Below are 21,404 nucleotides of genomic sequence, written 5' to 3'. Positions count from 1 at the left end.
CCGAAGATGCACCGTTGTGCACAATATGAGATCATTTGAACAAACTTTGCCATGAATGTGGATATAAGATTGATAATTTGGCTCGAAAGCCATGCATCTTCACGCATGATAGCTCTTTTTTGAGAACACGTTTTTAAAATAATTGTCGTACTACAAGTTTATTATTTTTCCTGCTAACTTGGTCACATATAATGACACAATGCGAAGGTTTTCCATTTTTTTGTTTTTTTATGCCCGTTTCAAAATGCGGTCAAAACGGCAGGCATGACCGTCCCTAGCTAGTGTTTGAATCATGGAATTTTATTTGTGTTTCTCTGATTAAACAGATACTTATGTACCTATAAATAATTTTTGGGAAAAATAAAGAGCAAACTATGAGGCAGCTGCAGTTCAAATTTGACCCGCTTCCAAGTGAATCGACAGAAATTTGTCTTTTTCACCAGAGGTGTATAAAAACTTTTGACAACCAACCATTTTGTCAATTGTGCATTATATATGGCCTAGTATTTTATACAAATGACCTGGTCCCATTTTGCAGCAAATATATGGTAGGTCCTTCACAAAAAAAACTCATCTTGGGCACTCAAAAAATGGTAAATGATTTTTTCTTCCAAAGAAAATGAAAACTTCCTTAGGCAACATTGTTTGCCATTCCAAGATGCACCCTTGTGCATAATATGATATCATTTGAACAAACTATGCCATGAATGTGGCCATAAGATTGACCATTTGAATTTCTCATATCATAAAAGTATTTATATGATTCAACACCTTATTTTTAGTTGATTCCGACCAACTTAGATGGTCATAACGTGTACTGGGTTCTGATTGGTCCATGGGCATGTCACGCGGATCGTGCCTCCAACGCCATCGTATGCTCCCAGATCCGACGGCAGCCCTTTCTCCCTCACCCCCTCTTTGTCTAAAAAATAAAACTCCCTCACCCTCTCACCCCACGAAGCCCGGCCCACAGCCCCGCACGCGAACCCTAGCGCTCCAGATTCCTTGCAGCCATCTCCCCGCTCCAGATCCAAATCCGCCGCCCACCTCCCTCTTCCCTCGCCGCCGTACCGCCCATCGCCTCCCGCACAAACCCCCATAGATCAAACGACCTTCTCCCCTCCCCCCCATTCCCGTGTCCCCATCCTGTTGAAACCCTAAGCAGCGGCGGCGCGCGGGCACTAGCCATCCCGGTTCCCCATGGAGGACTTTGTGCGTGCGGTGGACCCTAAAGAATTGGTCCGTGTGAGTCCTGGCTCGTGCTCTCGTGGCTAGCTGCGCAGCTGCCCAAGCTCTCCCTGACCAACCATGCCACGCACCTCCATAGGCTCAACAAGGATGACTACACCGGCGGCGAGCGAAGGCTGGTGGGCGTGGACATGTTCGTGAGCGCGGCGGACACAGCCAGGGAGCCGCCCCTGGCGACAGCCAACACGGTGCTGTCCGTGCTCGCGGCGGACTACCCCGCGGGTATGCTCGCCTGCTGCGTCTCTAACGATGGCGCCGGCATGTTGCTCTTCAAGGCGCTCTTCGAGACGGCGCGGCTCGCGAGGAGGTGGGTCCCATTCTCCCGCCGCCACAGGGTCGAGTGATGACCCACAAGTATAGGGGATCTATCATAGTCCTTTCGATAAGTACGAGTGTCAAACCCAACGAGGAGCAGAAGGAAATGACAAGCGGTTTTCAGTAAGGTATTCTCTGCAAGCACTGAAATTATCGGTAACAGATAGTTTTGTGATAAGGTAATTTGTAACTGGTAACAAGTAACAAAAGTAAATAAGGTGTAGCAAGATGGCCCAATCCTTTTTGTAGGAAAGGATTAGCCTGGGCGCACTCTTATATGAAGGAAAGAGCTCCCGAGGACATATGGGAATTATCGTCAAGCTAGTTTTCATCACGCTCATATGATTTGCGTTCATTATTTTGATATTTTGATATGTGGGTGGATTGGTGCTTGGGTACTGCCCTTCCTTGGACAAGCATCCCACTTATGATTAACCCCTCTTGCAAGCATCCGCAACTACAAAAGAAGTATTATGGTAAACCTAACTGTTGGGGGTATAACTACCAGGAATGACCCGCCTAGGAGGGGCCGGGTCAATAGCAATGGCGGGTTAACTAAAGGAAGCCAAAAGAGTACACAAGGTGACGGTTTATGATACGGTTTGTAGTAGGCCGAAGCCGAGAGGCGGCTTAAGGCCCATGAGTATAAACCGCCATGTATGATAAGACTTGTAAAGTAAGGCATGTAAAAGACATCACCGAGCCGGACACGTTGTATGAGCCGACCGGGACTCTATAGGCCGTAGGGCGTCAACTTGTGTATATAAGGGGATGACCCGGCGGCGGCTTAGGGCAAGAAACAACAGATCAAGAGCCAAGCTAGCGTATTTCACTCCTTGGTCATCGGAACCTAGCAAATACCACATCAACTGGACTAGGCTTTACCTTCACCACAAGGGGATGAACCAGTATAAAAACCTCTCATGTCCTTTGTCCCGATTAACCCCTTTAAGCTTCCTAGTTGCGATGGCTCCACGACTAAGTCCTTTCACTAGGACATCTGCCGTGAAAATTCCACGACAGTTGGTGCCCACTGTGGGGCCAGTGCACGGTGGATTTGAGTTCTTGAAGGGCAGCTTTGAAGGGCTCAAGGGATATGCTGTCGGCCAGATGACCAAGAGTCGTCGCAGCAAGCTCTACATCGACGACGCAGGTTGGGGCCCCGACGCCGGCTCAATTGAGTACGGGTACCGGGTCCCCTTCGGCGGAATCCACGTCTTCATCGACCGGATCGGCGAGCCGGGCCCTGAGCTAGACATCTGCAACGACCTCATCAAGACGGCTCACCGTGCGAGACCCGCCCGAACTCAGCCCGCCGTGAGGCGTGCCTTCGTGGGTTGCATCCATGGAGGGGAGTTTTCTGAAGGATCTGTGGATGGCGGTGAGACGGTCGTCCACTCTGACGGTGAGTCATCCACAGGTGAGACGGATTCATTGTATCAACTACAAGATGGCGGGCTTGGGGGCTATTCCGATGGCAGCAGTATTCAGGACCCCTTTGAGCCGCCGAATAGAGCTGGGATCTTCATGGCTGGTACGTAGACCGTTCAAAACTCTACGGCTGCAGCAGCGATAACCACTGGATCGGCAGCGGCCGGGTCAAGAGACCCCCCGCGCCCGCCGGCTCAGGTGCTGATGGATCTCATGGATAGGATGACGACCCTATTAACCACCGTGGTTGAACCGGCGGACAAAGCTCAGCATGATGCAGAAGTGGCACGGTTACATGGGGAGGTAGCTCAAGCCAAGGAAAACTTGGCGGCGGAGGACGTCCGGATGGCTGCAGAACGGGCGGCTTTGGACGCTCGGGCTCAGCAGCTTCAATCAGAGGCTTTTCAACTTTCGATGAATCTGAACGCGTCAAACAAGGTCATGAGGAGAAGGCACCAGAAGACTCAATCGTGTCTGCCCCTGACTTATGATCCTAGGAATCTCTTCCACACACCCGGGGCTGGTCCCAGTAACCCGCCGGAGGCAAACCGGATTACAACACCCGGGGCTGGGGCACCGGTTCAGCCGCGAGCTATGGAACCCCCTTGGGTGAATACGGCTCCGCCTCATCATACACCAACACCGCCAGGTCAGTTTTCTAACCCTTTGGAGAATCTGATTGCTGCATCGGCACGTCCGGCGGCTCTCCCAATGGAAGGCGATTCCCCGACGGCGATCGAAACACGAAGGGTCAGAGATCTTGAGACAGCTCTGGCACAGCAGGAGTGATACTCTTATAGTCGAGACAGGATTCATTCAACCCCTCGCCCAAGCCGGAGCCCAAGCTATAGCAGGCATATGGATTCAGCGGCCATGTCAAGCAATGCCCAGCGCCGTAACCAACCACGCAGGTATGACCCGACGCATAATGGAGCTCTTAACTTGGTGGACCAGGAGAGGATCCGCCAAGAGGCTGAGCAGGCGATTCAGCAGGCAGCTGAGCAGGCGGCTCACCAGGTTTTTCCGGTTTACCAAACGGCCTCTGTTGAAATAGGTGTGTCTACGAGGATAGGAGGTGTCCCTTGTCTGGTGTCGGCTCTGCGTAATGAGCGTTTGCCAAAGGACTTTAAGGGGCCTTGCAAGGTGCCTAATTACACAGCCGACTTACAGCCCGGGGCATGGATTGAAAGTTATGAGATGGCCATGGAATTGTTGGAGGTCAGTGACGCAGCAATGGCCAAGTACTTCACTATGATGCTAGATGGAATAGCTCACACTTGGTTAAAGGGGTTGCCACCCAATTCCATCGGCTCATGGGAAGAGTTAAAAGCCCGGTTCATTCCGAACTTCAAAGATACATGCAAGCAGCCCATGTCGATTGTGGATTTGACTAATTGAAAGCAAGAGGAGGTGAATCCCTGACCCATTGGGTGCACCGGGTGAAGGAAATAATACATTCATCCGACAAGATGGATGTCAGCTCCGTGGTCTTAATGTTGGAGAAAATTGCCGTTTTGAACCTCTGAAACAGAAGCTGGGGCAGCTCAAGCATGATTATAATGACATGGGCCAGCTGATGGCGGCTCTGGCAAGTACGCTAACTCTGATAGTACCAAGGATCCCGCGTCTGACGAAGAGAAGACAGGGAAGGGAAAGAAGAACGACAATGGGAAGGGTCACCAGCATAACCCGACGAATCAAGGAGGTAATAATAAACATAAGGCTGACGGTAGTCCGGAGTTTGTGGCTACCACCAGTGCATAGGGCAACAATCAACAACGTAAGGGGAGGCCACCTCCTCGGTCAGGCGGGTCAGGTCCCACCCTCGAGCAGCTGCTAAATGAACCCTGTCCAAGACACGGCACCCAGGAGAAGCCGGCCACCCATCTATGGAAAGACTGTACGATCATAAAGGCTTTCAAGAATTCTAACATGTTCGACGGTAATCATGGACCTGGCAATGGCTCAGGCGGTGGCGGCTTTCATGGCCCGGGCAGCGGCTCAGGAGGCGGCGGTTTTCATGGCCAGGGCCCTCAAGGCAATCAAGGCGGCTATAATCAGTAATCTGGCCAAAGTAGTCAGCAGCATCAATCCGGGTATCAGAGTAACACAAAGCAGCTGAGCAGTGGGCAGTATCATGTATTTTTCACCACCAGTTTATGCAAAAGGGACCAGAAGCTTCATAAGAGATATGTGAATGCTGTTGAGCCGGCGGTTCCATGTTATTTGAGGTGGTCTGAGCAGCCTATTTTGTGGAGTAGGGAAGATCACCCTCCTCGGGTTGATAATCCGGGTCACATGGCCTTGGTGGTGGCCCCTCAGGTTGGTGGGTACAAATTCACTAAAGTACTCATGGACGGAGGCAGTAGCATCAACATCCTCTATTATGAGACGTTCCGTCACATGGGGTTGACTGACAAAAGTCTTAAGACATCCAACACCGTTTTCCATGGAGTAGTACCTGGCAAGTCGACATATCCAGTTGGTAAGATTGAGCTGGAAGTAGCCTTTGGAGATGAGCATGATTCTAGGGCGGAGAAGTTAACCTTTGAAGTGGTCAAAATCAAAAGCCCATATCATGCTCTTTTTGGACGGCCAGCTTATGCAAAATTCATGGCATGGTCGTGTTATGTTTATCTGCAACTCAAGATGCCAGGTTATAAGGGCACTATCGCAGTGCATGGAAGTCGGAAGATAGTTTTGGAATGTGAAGAAGGTGATGCTGCTTACGCCGAATCTGTTTGTGCGACAGAGGAGTTGAAGTTTTACAAGGATAATGTCGACCCGGCGGACATGACATCTTTGAAAAAGCCAACCACGGAGCATGAGCCAGCGTTGAAGTTTAAATCAGCTGACGACACCAAAATGATTGATTTTGTGCCTGGCGACTCATCCAAACAGTTCATTATCAGTGCTAACTTGGATCCAAAATAGGAAAGCGCGCTCATCGAGTTCATCCATGAGAACCGGGACATCTTTGCATGGAAGCCTTCTGACATGCCGGGTGTACTGAGAGAACTCGCTAAGCACACTCTCAATATTGATCCCAAGTTTAAGCCAGTCGGTATTCGGCGGTTCAATGAGGAAAGGCGCAAGGCTATTGGAGAAGAGGTGGCCCAGCTCTTGGCGGCCCGGTTTATTGTTGAAGTTTTTCACCCAGAGTGGTTGGCTAACCCGGTGCTTGTGCTCAAAAAGAACAGCACTTGGCGTATGTGTGTGGATTAATCAGATTTAAACAAGGCTTGTCCAGTTGATCCTTTTTCTCTCCCTCGTATTGATCAAATCATTGATGCTACAACGGGTTGTGAGCATTTGAGTTTTCTGGATGCTTATTCCGGCTATCATCAGATCAAGATGGCAGTGAAGGACCAAGAGAAGACGGCTTTCATTACTCTGTTTGGAGCCTTGTACTATGTGTCTATGCCTTTTGTGCTTAAAAGTGCCCAGCCGACTTATCAGCGGTGTGTGTAGAACTGTCTTCATATTCAGATTGGGCGTAATGTTCACGCTTATGTGGACGATATAGTGGTGAAATCCAGAGAGAAGGAAACTCTGGTAGATGATCTGAAGGAAACCGTTGATAACCTCCGGGTCTACAAGATGATGCTTAACCCAGCCAAGTGCGTTTTTGGAGTCCCAGCTGGCAAGCTTTTGGGTTTTTTGGTGTCTAACAGAGGCATTGAGGCTAACCCAGAGAAAATTAAAGCGATTACGTCTTTGGCTAAGCCGGCATGCATCAATGACGTTCAGCAGCTGGCAGGTCGTGTCGCAACTTTACGTCGGTTCATAAGCCGGTTAGGTGAGAAGGCTATGCCATTGTATCAGATGATGAAGAAGACAGATAACTTTATCTAGAGTGACGCTGCTAACTCTGCCTTTGAAGATCTGAAAAGACAGCTCGCCGAGCCACCGGTTCTTGCCGCTCCCATTGAGAATGAGCCACTATTGTTATATGTGTCTGCTAATACATGTGTTGTTAGTGTGGCCATTGTTGTAGAGCACAAGGAGGCTGGCAAGGAACATCCGGTTCAAAGACCGGTTTATTACGTTAGTGATGTGCTCATTGAGTCCAAACAGAGATATCCATATTGGCAGAAGCTTGTTTATGGGGTGTTCATGGCAAGCCGGAAGCTTAAGCATTACTTTCAGGGTCATCCTATTACTGTGGTTAGCTCTGCTCCTTTAGGAGATATTATTCAAAATAGAGAAGCCGCATGACGAGTCGCCAAGTGGGCCATTGAACTTGGGTCTCATGGTTTAAAGTATGTGCCACATACTGCCATGAAATCTCAAGCACTGGTGGACTTCATTAACGATTGTACAGAGTTGCAGATACCTGAAGAGAAGCCAGACAACACATATTGGACGATTCATTTTGATGGGTCCAGACAATTGGAAGGCTCAGGGGCTGGAGTTGTCTTAACTTCTCCTCGAGGTGACAAATTTTGTTATGTGTTGCAATTGATGTTTCCTTGTACTAACAATGCAGCTGAATATGAGGCCCTACTCCATGGCCTTCGAATGGCTAGAGAAATGAGTTTAAGACGGGTACGGTGCCTTGGCGACTTAGATTTAGTGGCTCAGCAAGTATCAGGCAAGTGGGATTCCAAGGACCCTCTCATGGCGGCTTATCGCCGTGAGGTTGATGCTGTTGCTGGACACTTCAAGGGTTATCAGGTGGAGCACATTGACCATAGGAAGAATGAAGCGGCCGATGCTTTAAGCCGGTTGGGATCTCAGCGTAAGCCGGTGCTGCCTAACACCTTTTTAGATGTTCTGCATAACCCTTCTGTTAAGTTGCCTACAGAGGAGGACTTGGCTGTTCCAGACCCAGAAGCACAATTGGTGGTGGCTCTTCATGTCATTCCAGATTGGACAATGCCATATTTGGCTTATATGACCCGTGGTGAGTTGCTAGAGGATGAGACCTTGGCACAGATAACCCGGCGGTCTAATTCAATGACAATTTCCAATGGTGAGTTATATCATCGCAGTGTCACCGGAGCATTTCAATGTTGTGTCTCTCCTGAAGAGGGTCAAGAATTTCTTCGTGAGATCCATGAAGGAGATTGTGGCCATCATGTCGGTTCAAAGTCTCTGGTGGCCAAAGCTTTTCGTCATGGTTTTTACTGGCTAACGGCTCACGCCGATGCGGAGGATCTGGTCAGTAGGTGTGATGGGTGTCAAAAATTTGCACGACGCGCGCACGTGCCGGCTCAAGAATTGCGGATGATTCCAATCACTTGGCCGTTTGCAGTCTGGGGGCTTGACATGGTTGGACCTTTCAAAAGGTCTAAAGATAAGAAGACGCACCTTTTGGTGGCAGTGGACAAGTTCACAAAATGGGTTGAGGCAGAACCGGTCAGTAAGTGTGATGCGGCCACGGCGGTTCAATTCATGAAGAAGGTGATTGACGGTGTCCTGGACTAGGGGGTACTCAACACGTCATCTCCCGATCTGTTAGATTGGGCCGAGGACCCCCGTGGTCGTATACTCATGGGCCAGTTCGGACAGCTGCCGCATACAAGGAAGATTCCATAAGACTTGGCGATCAAGACAAGGACTCCTCCCCACCAGCGTATTCGGCTAGGACTCTTGTTATCCTAGGCCTCTGGTGCATTATATAAACCGAGGCCGGGCTAGTCGATAGATAATATACATACAATCATACCATAGGCTAGCTTCTAAGGTTTAGCCTCTCCGATCTCGTGGTAGATCAACTCTTGTAATACTCATATCATCAAGAATAAATCAAGCAGGACGTAGGGTTTTACCTCCATCAAGAGGGCCCGAACCTGGGTAAAACATCGTGTCCCCTGCCTCCTGTTACCATCCGCCTTAGACGCACAGTTCGGGACACCCTACCCGAGATCCGCCGGTTTTGACACCGACAGTGATCATTTGTTTTGGCTTTCCACACAGCATTATCACTGATAATGGCACTAACCTGTCCCAAGGAGATATGGAAGAGTTGTGTCAACGGGAACAAATCCGGCTTGATGTTTCATCAATAGCTCACCACCAATCCAATGGTCAAGCTGAAAGAGCCAATCAGGAAATCCTGAAAGGTCTAAAACCCCGGCTTATGGTCCCTTTACAACATACGCCAGGTTGTTGGGTGGAAGAATTACCCTCTGTGATATGGAGCATCCATACTACCCCTAACAGGTCTACGGGTTATACGCCTTTCTTCATGGTTTATGGAGCAGAGGCAGTTTATCCCAGTGACATCCATCGTGACTCGCCCCGCGTGGCGGCTTACGGTGAGGCTGATAATGAACAAGCCCGTCAGGATGCGCTTGACTTGTTGGATGAAGAACGTGACTTAGCGGCAGCCCGCTCAGCAATTTACCAACATGACATGCGCCGTTACCATAGTCACCGGGTTAAGTCACGAACCTTTCAAGAAGGTGCCCTGGTGCTCCGGCTCATCCAGGATCAGTCTGATGCGCACAAGAAATCCCCACCTTGGGAAGGACCCTTTGTGGTCAGCAAAAACTTAAACAACGGGTCATATTACCTTATCGATGTTCGAGAGCACCAAGACTCACGTAAATCGGAGGAGGAGACCCGCCGACCATGGAATATTGCTCATCTTCGGCCTTACTACACTTGAGCCACCAGCTCTCATAATGTACATACTTTGAAGTTGTATATATTATGATAAGTAATAAAGCAGGACCTCTGTCCTTTTTTGACCATATATCGTTATTATTCTAATTATTAAAACTACCAGTTGGGGGCTGATCGTATTCGAATCTAGCTTAACCCTTTTGGTCCGGCTCATGATCATATTCGTATCTAGCCGTTAAACCTCATGGTCACTAGGGGGCTTCCTATTCAAACATAGGTCGTATTCGAACCAAAGAGAACATAGTTGTCGTAACCCTCTTGATCGGCACAAAGCCAAACTCACTAGGGGGCTTCCAGATCGTATGCGAATCATAGCTCAACCCCTTTTGGGTCCGACTTGGATCATATTCGAATCAGGGTCGTTAAAAACCTCTCAAGGTCATTTGGGGGCTTCCTGTTCAAACATAGGTCGTATTCAAACCAAAGAGAACATAGCTGTCGGTACCCTCTTGATCGGCGCAACGCCAAAGCCACCGGGGGCTACATGATTGTATCTGAATCCTAGCTTAACCCCTTTGGTCCGGTTTACCGATCGTATTCGAATCGGAAGCCTTCAAATTTTTCTTAATGCTTGATTTACATTGTTTAAAAGATACTCTTTTGTTTTATTAGTTTTTTGTTTTCTCGAATCTAACTATAAGTTTGGTTTCAATTTAAACCGGCTTGGTTCTTTGACAATAAGTTGCCAATGTATAATAGTCATCAGGCATATGGAGTATTGACTTATAAAATGATTGGGTTGTCACCCTTACTATCCGGGTCACATAAGCCGGGAGTCCAAAGTCAAAGAACGCAGGTATGACATTGTCATTCATAAACAGACTTATCTGTGTTTTTTTTATTTTTCAAAGGCTTTTCAGTCTTGTTTATCTTTACACATGGTCCCGATTATTCTGCTATGGTAATTTCATAGTTATGTATTGGGTGTTTTGACCCGTCCAACGGTAAACCGCCAGGACAGTTTCCCATCTTCTACAAACAGGAACAGGTTTAAACACTGCAGATATGATAAAAGATATAAATCATATATTGACATGACGGATAAAATGTCAGATGCAGTATGATATGCATGATGGCATAGGCAGAACATGCAAGTTTTAAAGCTAGCCTATTACAAGGCGTTGGGAGCCAAAAAAAGGTTAAAACTATTTTTTCTCTTCAACGGATGTTAAGCTAAGGCTGGGTCATCAAGTCTTGGCCGGATTATTTGGACGGTTATGACTCCTCCCTCGCCGGTTCGTCTCCCTCCACTGAATGGAAGCTGGGCTTAGACCAGTTGAACCCATGAAGAGCAACGAACTCAGCTCCTTCATCAATCAGATCAGCCGGGTCAATCTCTGGAGCAAAGGTGTGTTGGCGAACCGGCAGGATGAGATCTGTTACTTTATATGAAGGAGTCGCCATCTTTTTATTGTCAACATCAAAACCCGGCTGATACTTATCAATGTTGGTCTCATCGCCAAGAATGGTAGCCTGAGGACGAACTTCCCTCACACAAGCGACAAAGTCATCTTGATCAAACGGAGTCCTGTCTTCCTTCAAGGGGGGATACCCTTTGGCTACGTCAGTCGGGTCTAGTTCCGGCACCCAAGCTTTGGAGCGGCTTAAAGTAGTTAGGGCTCCGGCTCTTGCACAAGACCGCTTGACCTCTTGGAATCTGGCGGGTAAGATGGATAATTTCTTCAAAACATCACTCAAGAGGTTTGGTCCCTGGTTGGCTGGGGAGATAATAGCAAGCGCTTGTTGAGCCCCAGTGTACAGTTGCTCCACCAGGGTGTAAACCGCCTTGAGTTTTGTCACGCTGTTTTGGCTCAAATTGCTCCTCCGTGGACCTATGAGTATTTTAAAGGGTTAAGCAGGCGGCTTATATTTTTGGTAAAAATAGAGTTTAAGTAAATAATATAAATGACTCACCAAAGACTGCGGAGACCATCTGAGACACGCGATTTTTAAGTCGGTGAGCTCCGTGGTAACCTCCTTGAGAGCCGCCTCAGCTGTCTCAGCACGCTGTATCAGCAAGGTGTTCTCATCAGCCCAGGATTTTCTCTCCGCATCAATACTAGTCTTCAATTTTTCAGCTTCAGAGAGGCTTATTGGAGTTTGGAGTCAGCATTTTTTATCTCCGTTTCTTGATCCACCAGCTGGGTCTTTGCATCAGTTAATTGAGAACCCAATTCAGTTATGGGGGTCTACAGACATGCATAGGTGTGTTAAAAATTTATTTCAATAAAGGAAATAATGATTAAAGCCCAAGTGCTTTGCAACACAACACCACTCGGCACTTGGGGGCTAATGTCTGCCAAAGCAATTTTTTAAAATGCAAAATGGTTCTTCTATGATTAAAGTCCCAAGTGTTTTACAAGTAACAACGCTTGGCACTTGGGGGCTAATGCATGAAATTAAGAAAGTTTTATCATTTTGAGCCGGATTAATTCAAGACAGTTATGAAGTCAAGTACCAGCTCATCCATGATAAATTAAGCCGGCCCTTGGAGGCTACACATTGCTGTTAAAGTTTACATGATCATATTTACAAAGTCCCTTCTCATTATTGCATAATGACCTGGACCTTGGGAGCTACAGTGGTTGAAGCTTTTATGGGCATCAGGCAATTACAAGTCCTAGGTTGCTGCAAGCATGACAACCCGACACTTGGGGGCTACATATGAGGAATACTTAGTTTCGACTAGTGATTAAGATGAACAACATGGATTTCTTCAAAGTGGTAAAATTTATATTGAAGCAAGTCTTAAATCATCACTTTGCTTTTCTCAAGACTTGGGGACTACAGGTCAAATTTATGCTAATCCACTGGACTTAGGGAAAATCTAAGATAGAGCATCAACCTATATCATAAGTCTACAGATCATTCAGGTTCATCATAATCCGAAGACTTGGGGGCTGGCAGAGCATATGTAAACTAGTGAAAGCCGGGGAACATACCTCATATTTCAGTTGCAGCTGCTTGACCATCTCAATTTCCGAGTCATGGCTGGAACGCACATGACTGAGGTATCTAGACGGCACGTCACTAATGTTCAGGTGAGCATAGTGAGAGACGTCAAACCGTACTTTCTGCCTTTCCAAGGCCTCTTGTTTGGCAGAGTGCCTGGCCAGTATAGTTGGATTGCCCGGCTCAATGAATCGGCTACCAGTAATTAAGACGTCATTGTCAGAAGGCGCCGGTGGGTCAGCTGAGCTGGACAGCCTGACGGTGGATGGATTGAGAATGGTCTCATCAGTGGACGGCTCAGGAAGGTCGGATTAAATATTGACAGTAGGGTCTTCTGGTGCTTCGGATTGTTCAGGAGCAGTTGGTATTGCTGGCTTAGGAGAAGGGTCTTTCGGGTCTTCCGCCGGCTTATCCACCCTCTTTTTCTTGGGCTTTGCTTGACCACTAAGAGGAATTTCATGAGTCAATATAATGATACAGATCTAAAGATGCAGAAGAAAGATAATTTTCTTTACCCGGGGGTAGTCCTGAAAGCCGGAAATTGAGTTTGTGAAGAATCGCCGGACGAACAAGAAACCTCCTGCAATAGTAAAATCACAATTAAGAGAGCAAGGAAGTAGATTCATTGACAAAAGTGAAAGATAAAGGTGAAAATAAACCTCATTCTGGCGTTTCCGAGGAGTCTTCGGTAAGCCGGAGAGCAGTTCATTATCGTCACTGGTCTGGGCCTGACAGCGGCTCTCATGTTGCTGCATTTTCAACAGAAAATGAGCATCCAAATAAGCCAAAGGGTGCGAAAACCTTACTTTTCGGGTTACCAGTCGAGGTTTCTGTCTTGGCAAAGGTTCTGAGTCGGAGGAAATAGTTACCTCTTCTTCTACTGCCTGGCTGGCTCACGTGTCATCCTGGCAATAGTCAGTGTCAATAAGGTTGTTAAAAAATAGGCCAAGAAATTCAAGGGCTACCTCCGACTCAGAAACATCATCTAGCTTGAACATATCAGAAGCGGTTCTTTTCTTCTTGGGACTTTCGGGTCGTCTTCTTGGCGGCTATGGTGGCGGCTCTAGCCTTCTTGGCAGCGTCATGATCGTATTTTGCCTTCCAAAAGTCAGACTTGGCTTGTAGGCAAATACCATGTTAAAGGTCATGCAAATACTTAACTACTGAAGAAAAAAGGGAGTCAAGGGAATTTACCTCTAGTACCGGGTTAAGCTTGCAGAAAGAATTCAATCCAACTTTACTGCAGTGCTCGTATTTACTGTTTACGAGGGTGGTTGACATTTTGACAATGGCCTCTTTAGTCAGTTGTGCAGAACTATGACGCATAGGATCATCTGGGCCTCCTCCATATTTATACATCAAGTTGGCTCGGCGGCTCAGAGGGATGAACCGCCATGCAATCCAACAACGGATCAAGTCAACTCCAGTCAGGCCGTTTCCCAACAAGGCTTGAATCCTTTTGATGGACGTGATGAGCTTCTTACATTCAGCGACAGTCAGCTTGTCAGGGAGCACAAACTTAGAATCCAGACGCTCCACGCGATAACCCGACATTGGTTTTTCATCAGCTGGAGACGTGTCTTCGCAATAAAACCAAGTTTGGTTCCAATCCTTGTGATGGCTTGGTAAGACCACTAAGGGAAAAACAGCGCCTTGTCGGTGCTGAATCAAAATTCCACCAAGTTCCAAGCTAGGGCCGTTGGTGCATTCATTCTAGCGGTTCAGATAGAAATACTCTCTGAAGAGTTCAACGATAGGTTCTTCCTGAAGATAAACCTCATAGAGAACTTGAAAATTGCAGATGTTGGATATGGAGTTGGGTCCTAGATCTTGTGGATGAAGCTTGAAAAAATGCAGAACATCTCTGAAGAACTTTGAGTTGGGTGGTGAAAAACCCCGGTTCATGTGATTAGTAAAAATGATGACTTCACCGTCTTTGGGCTGAGGTCGTTCTTCAGCCGGGTCAGGAGCACAATAGGACATAATGTTCTTCTCCGGCAAGTATCCGATGGTGGCAAAATCCTTCAAAATGTCATTCGTGACTATGGAAGGGACCCAGTTGCAGACTGTTGGCACTTTTGATGGCATGATGAAAAAGGACAAGCTGAAGAGAAAATAATTTGCCGGTTCAAATTAATTGGTGGAATTACAGGTTAAATGATTATAGTAGAGATGAGTAATGGTGGCTTAAGTAGGGGCTAATGATATATGAAGGAGAAATGAGCCGGTATGCTAAGCCGCCATGGCTCAAGATATTTGAAGGTTGTCTGAGATAGAATTGATTAAGTACTGAGACAAACAAGTTTCACAAGCTATTGCTATTATTTTAGATCAAGATGGTTCAAAAAAGAAATATAAATCTGGACCTAGAAAACTAGTGCAGAGGAGTTCGTCAGTTCTAAAGAGGCCTTTGTACAAGAGAAAAGGATCTGCTAGCATCTGAAATGGATGCAAAACAACTACCGCATAGGTTTTATACTTCTTTTAGATCAAAGGAGTGTGCGGTGGAGAAACTGCAAGGAATCTGTGATGAATAGCGAAGAACAAAGAAAGAACTCGCGAACCCTAATGCAGATCTAAAGGTGTGAGAAAGCAAGGGCTTACGAATGCAGATCTACTACAGAGGGTCGCCGTTGTTCTCTGGACAAGCTCAGGGTGATGCAGCGGCCAAAGTTGAGGACGACGGTGAGCGCTGCGGCGGCGGAGCTCGAGCGGCAGAGAGGTTGTGAGAGAAGGAATAAGAAGAAAGAGGAAGGACCGGCCGTGCCTATTTATAAGGAGATAGGTGAACAGGCAGGTGCAAAAATCGAGGAAGGCTAAAAGTAATGATTATCCAGCTAAATGGACGCCTCGATTTTCGGAAACCATTTAAGCTAAGGATCCGTTAGAGATGACGTCGTGGCGGGTTTCCAAATTTTTTGAAGATGATGTCATGGCGGGTTCCAGAGCTTTTACAAACAGCGGCGGAAGACGAATACCAAATTCACATGACTACTTATAGCAAGACATCTCCCATGTCCTCGGGAACAAACATAACTACTCACAAATCATATTCATGTTCATAGTCAGAGGGGTATTAATATGCATAAAGGATCTGAACATATGATCTTCCACCAAATAAACCAACTAGCATCAACTACAAGGAGTAATCAACACTACTAGAAACCCACAGGTACCAATCTGAGGTTTTGAGACAAAGATTGGATACAAGAGATGAACTAGGGTTTGAGATGAGATGGTGATAGTGAAGATGTTGATGGAGATTGACCCCCTCCCGATGAGAGGATCGATGGTGATGATTTCCTCCTCCCGGAGGGATGTTTCCCTGGCAGAACAGCTCCGCTGGAGCCCTGGATTGGTTCCGCCTCATGACGGCGGAGTTTCGTCCTGAGAGCCTGCTTATGATTTTTTCCAGGGAAAAAGACTTCATATAGCCAACGATGGGCACCAGAGGCCTGCCAGGGGCCCACGAGACAGGGGCGCGCCCAGGGGGTAGGGCGCGCCTCCCACCCTCGTGGACGGTGGGTGGCCCCCTCCGGTGCTTTCTTCGCCCAATATTTTTTATATATTCTGAAACTGACTTCCTGGAGTTTCAGGACTTTTGGAGTTGTGCAGAATAGGTCTCTAATATTTGCTCCTTTTCCAGCCCAGAATTCTAGTTGTCGGCATTCTCCCTCTTCGTGTAAACCTTGTAAAATAAGAGAGAATAGGCATACGTATTGTGACATAATGTGTAATAACAGCCCATAAGGCAATAAATATCGATATAAAAGGATGATGCAAAATGGACGCATCAACTCCCTGATACGTCTCCAACGTATGTATAATTTTTTGATTGCTCCATGCTATATTATCTACCATTTTAGATGTTTATGGGCTTTATTATACACTTTTATATCATTTTTGGGACTAACCTATTAACCCAGAGCCCAGTGCCAGTTTCTATTTTTACCTTGTTTTAGAATATTGCAGAAAAGGAAAACCAAACAGAGTCCAATTGACCTGAAACTTCACGGAACTCATTTTTGGAAGGAAAGCAACCTGGAGAGTTGGAGTCTACGTCAAGGAAGCTTCGAGGAGGCCACAAGGTAGGAGGGCGCACCCACCCCCCTGGGCGCGCCCTCCACCCTCGTGGGCCCGTCGTGGCCCCCCTGACGTAATTCTTCCGCCTATATATCTCCATATACCCTAAAACCATCGGAGAGCACAATAGATCGGGAGTTCCGCCGCCAGAAGCCTCCGTAGACACTGAAAGCCAATCTAGACCCGTTCCGGCACCCTGCCGGAGGGGGAATCCCTCTCCGGTGGCCATCTTCATCATCCCGATGCTCTTCATGACGAGGAGGGAGTAGTTCTCCCTCGGGGCTGAGGGTATGTACCAATAGCTATGTGTTTGATCTCTCTCTCTCTCTCATGTTCTTGAGGTGATACGATCTTGATGTATCGCGAGCTTTGCTATTATATTTGGATCCTATGATGTTTTCTCCCCTCTCTACTCTCTTGTAATGGATTGAGTTTTCCCTTTGAAGTTATCTTATCGGATTGAATCTTTAAAGATTTGAGAACACTTGATGTATGTCTTGCCGTGCGTATCTGTGGTGACAATGGGATATCACGTGATTCACTTGATGTTTGTTTTGGTGATCAACTTGCGGGTTCCGCCCATGAACCTATGCATAGGGGTTGGCACACATTTTCGTCGTGATTCTCCAGTAGAAACTTTGGGGCACTCTTTGAGGTTCTATGTGTTGGTTGAATAGATGAATCTGAGATTGTGTGATGCATATCATATAATCATACCCACGGATACTTGAGGTGACATTGGAGTATCTAGGTGACATTAGGGCTTTGGTTGATTTGTGTCTTAAGGTGTTATTCTAGTACGAACTCTAGTGCTATTTGTGACACTTATAGGAATAGCCCAACGGATTGATTGGAAAGAATAACTTTGAGGTGGTTTCGTACCCTACCATAATCTCTTCGTTCGTTCTCCGCTATTAGTGACTTTGGAGTGACTCTTTGTTGCATGTTGAGGGATAGTTATGTGATCCAATTATGTTATTATTGTTGAGGGAACTTGCACTAGTGAAATTATGAACCCTAGGCCTTGTTTCAATGCATTGCAATACCGTTTACGCTCACTTTTATCATTAGTTACCTTACATGTTTTTATATTTTCGATTATAAAAACCTATATCTACTATCCATACACTACCTGTATCACCATCTCTTCACCGAACTAGTGCACCTATACAATTTACCATTGTATTGGGTGTGTTGGGGACACAAGAGACTCTTTGTTATTTGGTTGCAGAGTTGCTTGAGAGAGACCATCTTCATCTTACACCTCCTACAGATTTATAAACCTTAGGTCATCCACTTGAGGGAAATTTGCTACTGTCCTACAAACCTCTGCACTTGGAGGCCCAACAACGTGTACAACAAGAAGGTTGTGTAGTAGACATCAAGCTTTTTTCTGGCGATGTTGCCAGGGAGGTGAGCGCTTGAAGGTATATCTTTCGATCTTTCAATCGCGTCTTTTAGTTTCTTGTCTTATCACTAATTAGTGTATAAAAAGAGTTTGCCACATACGCTTCATCTTTTTAATATCTTTCATGAGTATGATGGGAAGGAAAATTGTGCTCAAGTACTAGAAGAAGAATTACATAGAATGCTTGGCATAAAATATTTGAATGATGAGCATGATTGAAATGTTGTTAGTATGAATTCTTTGTATATCCATGATGCTAATGATATGCAAAGCCACAAGCTTGGGGAAGCAATGTTTGATGAAGATGATATTTTTTGTCCCCCAAGCTTTGATGAGCAAATTTATTATGATGAAAGCATGCCTCCTGTCTATGATGATTATTGTGATGACACGTATGCTTTAAAGAATAATGATAACCATGAAACTTGTCATCTTGATCTTAATTTTCAATCACATGATAGTTATTTTGTTGAGTTTGCTCCCACTATTATTCATGAGAAGAATTTTGCTTATGTGGAGAGTATTAAATTTTCTATGCTTGTAGATCATGAAAAGAATGCTTTTGGTGCTGGTTATATTGTTGAATTAATTCATGATGCTACTGAAAATTATTATGAGGGAGGAATATATGCTTGTAGGAGTTGCAATAATATCAAGTTTCCTCTTTATGTGCTTAAAGTTTTGAAGTTATGCTTGTTTTGCCCTTCTATGCTAGTTGATTATTGTTCCCACAAGTTGTTTCCTCACAAAATCCCTATGCATAGTAAGTGGGTTAGACTTAAATGTGCTAGTCATATTCTTCATGATGCTCTCTTTATGTTACAATTCTTATCTTTTATGTGAGCATCATTGAAATCATCATGCCTAGCTAGGGCCGTTAAACGATAGCGCTTGTTGGGAGGCAACCCAATTTTCTTTTAGTTCCTTGATTTTTGTTCCTGTTTAGTAATAAATAATTCATCTATCCTCTATTTAGATGTGGTTTTATTCTTTTAATTAGTGTTTGTGCCAAGTAGAACCTTTGGGAAGACTTGGGGAAAGTCTTGTTGATCATGCTGTAAAAAATAGAAGCTTTAGCGCTCACGAGAATTATTTCCATTTTTATTTGGAAAGTGATATTTAGTTAATTATTTTTGAATATGATTAATAGATAAATTCCTCAGGTCCATAAATTCATTTTAGAATTTTATGAGTTCCATATGTATACGTTTGATCCATATTACTACAGACTGTTCTGTTTTTGACAGATTCTGTTTTCTATGTGTTGTTTGCTTATTTTGATGAACCTATGAGTTGTATCGGAGGGTATGAACCATAGATAAGTTGGAATACAGTAGATATTACACCAATATGAATTTAGAATGAGTTCATTACAGTACCTTATGATGGTGATTTTCTTTATTATACTAACGGAGCTTACGAGTTTTCTGTTAAATTTTGTGTTGTGAAGTTTTCAAGTTTTGGGTAAAGATTCGATGGACTATGGAATAAGGAGTGGCAAGAGCATAAGCTTGGGGATGCTCAAGGCACCCCAAGGTAATATTCAAGGATAGCCAAGAGCCTAAGCTTGGGGATGCCCCGGAAGGCATCCCCTCTTTCGTCTACTTCCATCGGTAACTTTACTTGGAGCTATATTTTTATTCACCACATGATATGTGTTTTGCTTGGAGCATCAATTTATTTTGTTAGGATTTGCTTTCTGTTATTTAGAACAATGTTTTGCATCTTTTATTTCAATAAAAGTGGCATTGATAGCCTTTACTATGCCTATTTTAGAAGTCCACATCTTGCTGTTTGAAAACAGAAAGTTTAGCGCTGTTGCAATAATTCCCTAGAAAAGTCAGAATGTGAAAAAATGTTGAAACCTTTTAAATATTAAGCTCTGATAAATTTACTACAGTGTGAATTTTCTTTCATAATTTTTGGAGCTAGGGAAGTATGGATGTTGCTGCATTCTTTATAGACTGTCCTGTTTAGGCAGATTGCTGTTATGTTTGCATTGTTTACATATGTTTGCTTCTTTAATGATTCTATTTGAGGATAGGACTATTAAATATGAAGAGGCATTTAGTATTCAATGTTGAATAATAATTTTAGTGATTTGCCACAGTAGAGTATGATAAGGTTTTTGCAATGTGTTATACTAACTTATCTCACGAGTCCTTGTTGAGTTATGTGTGGATGAAGCTTTTGAGATTTAGGGAGACCGTGATATGAGAGGAATTAAGGAGACACAAAAGCTCAAGATTGGGGATGCCCAAGGAATCCCAAGATAATATTTCAACAAGTCACAAGCGTCTAAGCTTGGGGATGCCCCGGTTGGCATCCCACCTTTCTTCTTCAACAACTATCGGTTAGTATCGGTTGATCCTAAGTTTTTGCTTCTTCACATGATGTTTGCTATTCTTAGATGTCATTTTTTTTTGCTTTGCTTGCTGTTTGAATAAATTATCAAAATCTGAAATTATTAAATGAGAGAGAGTCTTCACATAGTTGCATAATTATTCGACTACTCATTGATCTTCACTTTTATCTTTCGGAGTAGTTTGTCATTTGCTCTAGTGCTTCACTTATATCTTTTAGAGCACGGTGGTGGTTTTATTCTATAGAAATAGATGAACTCTCATGCTTCACTTAGATTATTTCGAGAGTCTTAAATAGCATGGTAATTTTCTTAAAATCCTAATATGCTAGGTATTCAAGATTAGTAAAATTTTCTTATGAGTGTTTTGAATACTAAGAGAAGTTTGATGCTTGATGATTGTTTTGAGATATGGAGGTAATAATATCAAAGTCGTGCTAGTTTATTAGTTGTGAAATTGAGAAATACTTGTGTTGAAGTTTGCAAGTCCGGTAGCATGCACGTATGGTAAACGTTGTGTAACAAATTTGAAACATGAGGTATTATTTGATTGTCCTCCTTATGAGTGGCGGTCGGGGATGAGCGATGGTCTTTTCCTACCAATATATCCCCCTAGGAGCATGCGCGTAGTGCCGAGGTTTTTGATGACTTGTAGATTTTTGCAATAAGTATGTGAGTTCTTTATGACTAATGTTGAGTCCATGGATTATACGCACTCTCACCCTTCCATCATTGCTAGCCTCTTCGGTACAGTGCATTGCCCTTTCTCACATTGAGAGGTGGCGCAAACTTCGCCGGTGCATCTAAACCCCGTGATATGATACGCTCTTTCACGCATAAACCTCCTTATATCTTCCTCAAAACAGCCACCATATCTACCTATTATGGCGTTTCCATAGCCATTCCGAGATATATTGCCATGCAATTTTCCACCATTCCATTCATCATGACACATTCATCATTGTCATATTG

General features: G+C 45.0%; 1 protein-coding gene across 1 annotated transcript in view; it reads left to right on the top strand.

The window, feature by feature from the left end:
* Positions 1–1,200: 1,200 nt before the first annotated feature.
* Positions 1,201–21,404, top strand: part of LOC125546958 (putative cellulose synthase A catalytic subunit 11 [UDP-forming]) — a 45,864-nt gene continuing 25,660 nt past the window's right edge. Inside the window, exons 1-2 of the mRNA XM_087515628.1 lie at positions 1,201–1,239; positions 1,284–1,579. Coding sequence (XP_087371754.1) covers positions 1,201–1,239; positions 1,284–1,579 — 335 coding nt within the window. The remainder of the gene's footprint in view (positions 1,240–1,283; positions 1,580–21,404) is intronic.

This window comes from Triticum urartu, chromosome 3A (genome assembly GCF_056163025.1).
Source record: "Triticum urartu cultivar PI428250 chromosome 3A, HENAU_Tu73, whole genome shotgun sequence".
Classification (NCBI taxonomy): domain Eukaryota; kingdom Viridiplantae; phylum Streptophyta; class Magnoliopsida; order Poales; family Poaceae; genus Triticum; species Triticum urartu.
The sequence above is the reverse complement of the archived record's forward strand: the minus strand, read 5'-3'. Positions and strand labels throughout refer to the sequence as shown.